The 9,279-nt window shown below is 49.0% G+C and overlaps 1 protein-coding gene across 1 annotated transcript; it reads left to right on the top strand.

The window, feature by feature from the left end:
* Nucleotides 1-8,525: 8,525 nt before the first annotated feature.
* Nucleotides 8,526-9,035, top strand: LOC120655213. Its single transcript, XM_039932966.1, has one exon. It carries the CDS (start codon nucleotides 8,526-8,528, stop codon nucleotides 9,033-9,035), a length of 510 nt encoding a protein of 169 aa, XP_039788900.1.
* Nucleotides 9,036-9,279: the final 244 nt, after the last annotated feature.

Here is a 9,279-nt window from a genome sequence, read left to right as displayed (position 1 = left end):
TCTGTTTATTCTTTACATGCACAAAGCTTCGTCATATTTTGCTCTCGGTGGAAATGATTGTAATCTGCAAAAAGGATGTCATAAAGTATATGCTGTCGGCTCCGGTTCTGAAAGGCCGGCTCGGGAAGTGGATTTTTGCATTGTTAGAGTTCGATATCCGATATCAGCCTGCGAAGGCAGTCAAAGGACAGGCACTGGCGGATCTCGTGGCAGACATGATCAGCACCGATGTGGCTGCACTGTTTATACGTTCCTGGGCCATGTTTTTTGATGGATCGGCATGCGATGATGGGTGCGGCGTGGGAATTCTGTTGGTATCACCTCGAGGGGTGACTTATTCTTTTTCTATCAGGATGACTGTTCCATGCACCAATAATTTAGCAGAGAATGAGGCCGTTCACAAGGGGATGGAATTACTCCTGGAAGCTAGTGCAGAAGCAGTGGAAATATTTGGGGATTCGAAACTGATGATTTCTTAGCTCGCGGAAGAATATAAATGTGAGAGCGAGGCTCTTTTCCCAATATGGATGCAGTGCCGTGAGTTGAAGTCGCAATTCAGGTACATTAATTTCCACTGGATACGAAGGACTTTGAACAGTGAAGCCAATGACTTGGCATAGATGGCTTCCGGATACAAGGAAACAGCCGATGGGGTCGATATGGAGGTTCAGTTTCAAGAACCTGGAGACTGGAGAGCCGATATCTTCAATTATTTGAAGGATTCGGCTCGGGGGGCACCCAGAAGGATAAGACTCAAAGCTATGAAGTATGTTCTGATTGGGGATGACATGTTCTACAGGACTTTGGAAGGACTGCTGCTTAAATGTTTGGGGCCTTCGGAGTTGAATCGGCTCTTACATGGGGTTCATGAAGGAGCCTGCGGTACTCATCAATCGGCTCATAAGATGAAATGGCTGATTAGACGACCGGGATATTACTGGCCTACCATGCTTGAGGATTGCTTCAAATATTACAAGGGATGTCAGGCATGTCAGAGATTCGGCAAAATTCAGATGGTGCCGGCATCAGTAATGAATCCTATTATTAAGCCATGGCCGTTCTGGGGTTGGGCCATGGATATGATCGGCCAGATTAACCCGCCGCCTAGCAAAGGTCACCAATGGGTGTTAGCTGTTATAGATTATTTTACAAAATGGGTAGAGGCGGTACCCATGAGATCGGTGGCGTCAAGAGATGTGATCAGTTTCGTTAAAGAGCACATCATTCATAGGTTCGGGATTCCTCAAACCATTACGACCGATGGAGGATCGGTCTTTATATCGGAGGAATTTAGAAAGTTTGCCAATGACACGGGGTACAAGCTAATCAGATCATCCCCATATTATGCCCAGGCTAATGGACAGGCTGAAGCATCCAACCAGAGCCTTATCAAGCTGATCAAGAGGAAGATCGATGAATATCCTAGGCGCTGGCATGAGGTGTTGTCAGAGGATTTGTGGGCATATCAAATTTCGTGTCATGGATCCATCAAGACGTCACCATACCATCTGGTCTACGGTCAAGACGCTGTGTTACCATGGGAGATCACGACCGGATCAAGGCGTGTTGAGTTTCAGAATGATCTATCGATTGAAGAGTATGCAGCCTTGATGAACGATAATGTGGAGGATCTTACAGAGCTAAGACTTTGGTCACTTGAGAAGATTAGGTAAAACAAGGCTAAAGTCGCACGTGCATACAACAAAAAGGTCAAGCCGAAAGAATTCCAGGTTGGAGACCTAGTTTGGGAGGCAGTGTTACCATTGAGAACTAAAGATAGAAAATATGGCAAGTGGTCTCTAATTTGGCACGGACCGTACAAGGTTGATCAGGTTTTGCCTGGAAATGCATACATACTTGAGGAATTAGATGGTGTCAAGTTTCCTGTGGCGATCAATGGCCAACACCTCAAGAAGTATTTCCCGAGCATGTGGGAAGGCGAGTGATAAGAGCCGATGAGATCCATCTGACTGCATTATAAAAGGCCAACACGTTGAGTTGGCCAGTTAAAAAAAACTGAAAATAGGCCAACACATTGAGTTGGCCAGTAAAAAAAGAGAAAGAAGGAAAGGCCAACACGTTGAGTTGGCCAGTAAAAATATATATATGAGAAGCAAGACAGCCGATGTGCAACCATCGACTTAAGATGTTTTTAATGAGTACAAGTTTCAGGTTTAACAGGCAACATTAAATGTTTTCTGAATTGTTCTACTAGTTTAGGAACTCTTCTATGGCATGGATGGCTTCTGCGCGTACGGCCTCAGCTCTTGCGATGATCGGTTCGTCATCTTTGTCATCACCTGTTACTATCTGTTGGCTTAAGGTGCTTATCTCTGCAAACTCTGTCCGTATCTGCTTGGTCATTTCCTAGGCTTTTTGCTTGGAGCTTGCAATCGAGGCTTTCTCCTCTTGGATCAGTCTTCGGGTGGTGCAGACCTTTTCTTCTAGTTCCATCAGTTCTTTTTCCAGGAGGTTGAGTCGCCTTGTACTCTCGGAGATGTCAGATTTAGTATCCAGAGTTGCTTTCTTTTGGTTAAGTAGTTTGCATTTCTGAGCAATGTCGGCTTTCAGAGGGATCTGAGAATGACGTAACTCTATTCTCTGTTGCGCTGCTTTCAGTTCTGCCCAAAAGAAGGGAAGATGGCCGGCTGGCCAAAGCTTGACCTGAAGTAACTCTGGGAGTTGGGATTCTATCTGCTCGAGGATTTTCTGTATTTCTCTGGTGTCATCGACCAGGGTACTGATTGGAGCAGAGAGCAGACCTTTGATGAGTTGAAGCTGATCTGCCAGGTTAGCCGATTGCTATGGAGTTGGTACTTTTGCTCAAGGGGTAGTCAGACCCATTGATGCTGGGTCAAAGGAGAGCAAGTTTGAAATATCAAAGCCCTGTGAAAATATTGGAGTTAGTTTAAGGGCAAAGTGCATTAATGGAGTTATCAGCTGATTTAGAATTGATTTTTGTAGTGTTACCTGTTCTGAAAAAGAAGTAATGGTCGGTCCAAGTGCAACGACAAGGGTGTTAGCTATGTTGGCCTGTTCGTCACGCGTCTCCACCAAAGCATTAGGAGTTGCAGTTGATTCATGTTGTTCTGGGCTTTCAGTACTGGGGATGTCTTCGGCTGTGTCCTGAAAATAGAATTACGGTCAACCAGAATGTATATGCATAAGGAAGAAGTTTCAGGAAAGGTAAATTACCTGGTTGGAGTTAGATTCTGATGGACTCGGGGAAGGTTGTGCTGTTTTCTTGATGATTCGTCTCGCGATGATCTTCCTTTTCTTAGTCGGGACTCGGGGGGCAACATTTTCAGAAACTTGTCTCCGCTTAGAAGCCGACTGTAGTACATCTGGCTGAACAGTCATTATTACTTTCTTCATTGATGGCGATCCCTTGCAAAAATGAATATCAGGGCAGTTGGAAGAAAGTGGAATGGTTCCCCGTTGCTGGTCACAGGTTCAGGACCATCTTGTTGATGTAGGAGAGGTGAGCAAGGATTAGCCAAGTAAAGGGATGGAGGATTTAGAAAGAATAAGTGCATAGATTCAGTACCTCTTCTTCGGGGACCATATATTCAGGATCAATTTGCTGCAGTCGAGGACCTAGAGCTTTTCTGAATACATGAGTTTTCCACATTCCCCACCATGTGCTAAAGTTGATTGACGAGGAAGTAAAAGATAGATCGGCTGGTATTGGAATGTGGAGATTGTCAAACATGCTGTAGCATCTTGAACTGGTAAAACCGTCAGGTAGATCGGCTCTACTCTCCACCAAATGGTGAATATGGAAGTGGGGAGGGACTTGTCCTAGGCCGAATTGCCGAGCTGCTATGACCGGTTGATAGGTTTCATAACCTGGTTTGATGATTCTGTTGGAAGTGCTTATGCCAACAGGAAGGAAGCCATGCCGGATCATTAGAGAATATAGATGCCAAGCGCTATCGTCATCGGCAAAACTATCCAGTCTGAAGGCAGTTGGGTTCTCAAAGGCTTCAGATTCAGTGAATGGAAAATAAAGGGGATTGTCTAGGCCTTTGTAGAAAATTCTAAACCAGCTTGCTGCATCTGTTGAGTTCAGTTTACTGCCAGGAAGACTGAATAGAGCTTGGCCATAGCTGGTGCATCTAATCGGATTGCCATTCTCATCAGGGAAGGAATTCTTGGTTAGGCTTTGAAAGTTTGGGATCTGATGCTGAAAGTAGAGTTGTGCCCATAACTGAATAAACCACCAAGGGCCTCCGGTTTTGAGTTTCTTTTGGTTGAGCAAATTAGTTGTCATCAAATGGAGATATCTGTATGTTTCTCCAAGGAAAAGTTTGCCTAGGCCGGTGCGGTTGCCATGGGCCAGATGGTAGGCCAAAGGAAGGTAATTCTTAGTTGGAGCTAAGGAAGGACCACAGAAAATGAAATGTTCTAGCCAGAGATTTAAGAAGGCTGTGTCTTACTTTTTAGTTACTGAGCCTTTTGTCTTCATGTGCTGGTTCATGTAAGTGCTCCAGTTTGTGCAGTCTGCCTTGGATGAGAGTTTGAAGGGGACTTCTACCATTCTGTGAGCAGCATGATTGGGAGATTCGATGTCAAAGCCAGTAATCATGGTAACGTCTAGCAGAGTAGGGGTCATGGGTCCGTGACCAAAGAGAAAGCAGTTCAGAGCGTCAGACCAAAAATAGCCGATGGTCTTCTGAAGGTTTTCATCTTTGTCGAGAGGAGACAATGATAAACTAAGTGCATCGGCTATGTTTAACTCCTGCCACAAAGGCATATGAGCTTTTGCTACTCTGCTATACCATGTGGTCCAGCTTTCAGGTGGAATGGGCCAGGCTCTTAGGCAGTCGGCCCAGGAGTTCAGATCAATGTTTTGACTTACGAAAGGGATCATATTCGCTTCACAGGAGATTAAATCTATGGGATTTTCATAAGTTCGTGGGCCAAGACAAAAGGATTTGGGATTGAAAGGATGCAGCAGAAGGATGTCTGACACCTGAAGTTCAGAGATTCAGAAATTTACATGTGGTGTCATATTTCAGAGTTTAATTTGTTGGAGGCTTAATGTGCTGAAGAAAGTTAAAAGGGCAGGCTGAATATTACCTTCAGGCCGCAGATTGCAGCATCATCAATTGCAGAATTCGTCGTCTGAACTGCAGAGTCCGCCATGGTTTAGATCTGCTGACTTAGGGTTTGGTTGTTCTGCGGGCTCTGATTCGAATTCTGGATGCTTGGAGAGTCTTTGCTCGAACTTATAGAGTGGGATTTTCGAATTGCCCTCGGATTTGGAGTATCTATTTTGAGTTGGGTTCAAAGTGGAAGTGGTGTTCTGTTCTTATGCGGGTTGCTTCCAGTTTGAATTTTATCGGCTCTTGGATATTAATGAGGCCTGATGCGGTGCCATCGGCTTTTTGGGAGATGATTCAAACAAGTAAGATTAAGGGATAATAAGCTTCATTAAAAGATGGATTTTTACAGAAAAGCCGATTTGACAAAGGAAAAATCCTTCGGCTTTACAATACTACTTCTACAGTACTACTTACATCTACCGCTCGTAGGTACCTAGTACCTACGGCGCTTGGGGCTTCGAGCCGGCGCATCTCCGCCATCGCTGTCGTCGTCGTCGTCGCTGGCGCCGTCAAAGGCTGTGACCCACTGTCGCTCAAATCAACAAAAGCTTTTGCAATTTGTCAGTTCACACAGGGTAAACATTTTGTTCTGTAATTGCTGCTCCTCCTTTCTCTTTGATCTGCAATAATCTTGCACTTTTTTAGATTACAGAATTTTCCAGCCTCTACAATTTAGTGTATATAGCCTTCAATTATTACATTTTTCTAGCTATCGCTGGATTAACATGAGAGTCAAAAATTAAAATTAAGCCTGACAAAGTCTATTATTATGCTTCAATAGTCTTGCGTGGTGCCCTTTGTTCTTTCATATCCATTGTAACTTATTGTGGTCATGCGTTGTTGTATCTGTTGCGTAGCGTGCATGTGACTGTTGAGGTCTTTAATGTTTCTCGGAATGAGCTATTACTAAAGCAAGAACTGGAGATAAATGATCTCTTACAAAGTGTACTTTCAATGTATAATATAATGCTGTGGTTTCCGGTGCTCCTTTGGCGGTTGAAGCACCAGTGGGTGAGACAATTGAGGCTCCTAAGGAGGCTCCTGCAGTAAAACCATCTGCACCCCCTGAAAATAATGACACTGCTGATGAAGAGGAAGATGACTTTCCCCAGCTAGCTCCAGCCCAAATGAACTTGAATCAACAACCAAAGATTCTTCACCATCCTCTAGCAGACCATACTACGTACTCCTACCTGACAATCTATTCAGCCTATGATTGGTGGAAATAAGATTGGCGGGCCCACTACCATGGGTAGCTCAAATGGTGGTCAGCCTATGATTGGTGGAAAGAAATAGCCAAATAGGGTTGTTTGTCTAAACGGCTGGTGGTGATTGATAGCTGCCGCTTATTATCACCGGATTAAATAGCCTATGATTGGTGGATACTACTACGAGAGTATTGCTACTCGGTTCGATGTACATTTTCTGTATTGCCTCATTTGATTGCATTGGTTGATGTACTCGTGGGTGCTGCTATATATTAAGTTAAACTGAGATGTAGATGATACTTGTTGTACATAAATGATGAATTGCATTTCTCCATTGCGGTGGACATTCGTGACGAAATCTGTTGATATCTGAATCTTTCGCATCTCCTGTGTTGATGCTGCACGTACAAGCAGCTCGATCCTGTTTTGACTGGTGATAGTAATGAAGTGAACGCTAAGGGATGCGGCACGCAGCTCACATACTGCAGTCTGGACCACGAGCAAAGATGAATCTGAATCAGCCTTTGCCAAATAATCGCACTGTTAGTTGTTTTGAGAGGAAAAGGTTAATTTTTCGATTAGGTGCTATATGCATCAGTTCATCTTCCCCCGCGTCGCCCCCGCAGGCGACTCGGGGGCCCCTTGTGCCATCGCCGCCGGTCCCCCATCCTTCCTGTTAGACTGCCTTAATCAGAGGCGGAGCTCCCCATACGGCAGGGTGGGGCAGCTGCCCCAGCTACTGATGGAGCATACTCTCCCCTCGAGACCCCCTCCCATGGCGTTCTAGGCTGCAGATCGCCGATCTGAAGCCCCTGAAGGTTGGAGGCGGACGAACAGGAGGTCTGTTAGCCGGAGGAAGAAGATGAAGTTTGGTTTTGGGCCGGTGGCCAACGAACTAGTCAAGACTGCCCATTTATTTTTTTGGCCCACCAAGGGTTCGCGCACTGAATGAAGTCCAGGGGGCCTGGCCTGCCTTGCCTATCGCCCCTCCCCTCGCGGAATCGCCCCTCCTCTCCGTCCGCCCGACAACCGACACCGCCCCAGTCGGCCAGGAGCAAGGAACCGTCGCCGCCGCTGCCCCGCCCCTCACAACTTCGTCCCCTCAGCGGCCCCTCCTGTGCCTGGCTGTCGTACCTCCATCCGTTCGCCGCCCCTATGATATATGTGCTGTGCACTCGCCTCGCCGTCGTTCGCTCAGTCTGATTCACGGAGGGCTGGCTGGAGGAGGCGGAAGAGCAAGCGGACGGCGTCAGTGGTATGGAACCCCCTACTGGGCGTGGCTGGGACATGTAGCAGCGTCGGCAGCAACAACTAATGGTGGAGAGGAACATCCAGCAGCCGCCGGTGTCGTGTGAGTCTGCCCCACCTAAATTTTCCCGCGAGCTCCGCCACTGGCCTTAATGCCCTCCTATGCTGCCGCACAGGCCTAGTGTCTTGTGTTGTATTAATTATACTAGTGCCTCTGCAGCTTAGTGTTCACACCTTAGAATCTTTAGCTAATCAGCCTTTTCACACCTTGGTCCCTTGGCTTCTCAGCCTATATAATGTAACCTCTCCTGTATTCCCTTAATTATGTGAAATACATCAGCTTTCATGGTATCAGACGTCTAGGTTCCACCCAGGCCCCTCTCCTCTTCTGCACGGCGCTGCTTTCAGCGCGCCGCACCCGGCGCTGCTCCTTCAGCGCGCCTCCCAGCGCCACTCTCTCATGGCCAGCGAGGATGACTCCAGGCACCCTGATGGCCGGCCGGTGACACCCGTCGATCCGGAGGAGCGCGCCCGCGCCAATTAGGTCGCCCGCGATGCTGCTCTCGCTTTCGTGGCTGAGGCAGAACGCGAGGCCGCCTAGGCACAGACGGAGTGCGGCGCGGCCGATGCCCGCGTTCGCGTTACCCTTGATCGCGCCGCCCAGGCGCGCGCTGCCCTTGAGCCTCCACCATCCGACGGCGAGGACGATGACGCCACCATCCACGACGACGACCCTGTCTACTGCGTCATCGCTCAGCACGAGGCCACTGCGCTTCTAAATCTTCACGCGCAGGCCGTCTCGGTGTAGAACATTCACGCCCTCATCCCGCTCCAACTCGACGCCACCTCCACCTTCTACGCCCGATGGCATGAGTCCTTCCTCCTCGCCCTTCGAAGGTACTCCTTGGAGCGCCATGTCCTGTCGGATGCCGCCGTCCCCACCTCCGCCGACTGGGCCCGCATGGACTGTGTCGCGCAGACGTGGCTTCTCGGCACCATCTCCGACAACCTCACCGAAACCGTCTCCGAGCGCCGCTCCACCGCCCGCACCATCTGGCTCGCCATCGAGTCCCAATTCCTCAGAAATCAGGCGACGCGCACCCTCTTCGCCAATGCGGACTTCCGCAATTTCTGTCAAGGCGATCTTCCTGTCGCCGATTGCTGCTGGCTCTACAAGCGGAAGGCGGAGGACCTCCGCAACCTCGGCAAACCAATCTCCGACCGAACCCTCGTCCTCAACATCATTTGCGACCTCAACGAACGGTTCGCCGCCATCGGTCTTCATCTCCGCCATACCACTCCTCTGCCTAGCTTCCTGCAGGTCCGTGACGACCTTTGTATCATGGAGCTGACCATGGCCAAGACAGCCCCTGCCGCCGCCCTCTACTCCGGCTCTAGCGGCGGCAAGGGCTCCTCCGACGGGCCCTGCCAGCCCGCTGCTCCTCCGAAGCCACCCCACCAGCTGCAGTAGGGGTCCTCCGGATTTCCCTCTGGCGGCTTCTCCAAGCGCGGCGGCAGAAAGAATGGGGGCAAAGGCGGCGGCAGCAACTTCGGCGCGAGCTCCGGCGGCGGGGGCGCCGGCGGCAGGACCGGCCTCAACCCCGGCGGTTCGAGTCACGGGCACGCCCCGTCCGGGGGGAACGGCTCTAGCGCAGCTTTCCCCTGGCCCACCTACCAGAACCCCTGAACTGGGTCCATACATATGTGGCCTGGGT

This window comes from Panicum virgatum, chromosome 1K, assembly GCF_016808335.1.
Source record: "Panicum virgatum strain AP13 chromosome 1K, P.virgatum_v5, whole genome shotgun sequence".
Classification (NCBI taxonomy): domain Eukaryota; kingdom Viridiplantae; phylum Streptophyta; class Magnoliopsida; order Poales; family Poaceae; genus Panicum; species Panicum virgatum.
The sequence above is the reverse complement of the archived record's forward strand: the minus strand, read 5'-3'. Positions and strand labels throughout refer to the sequence as shown.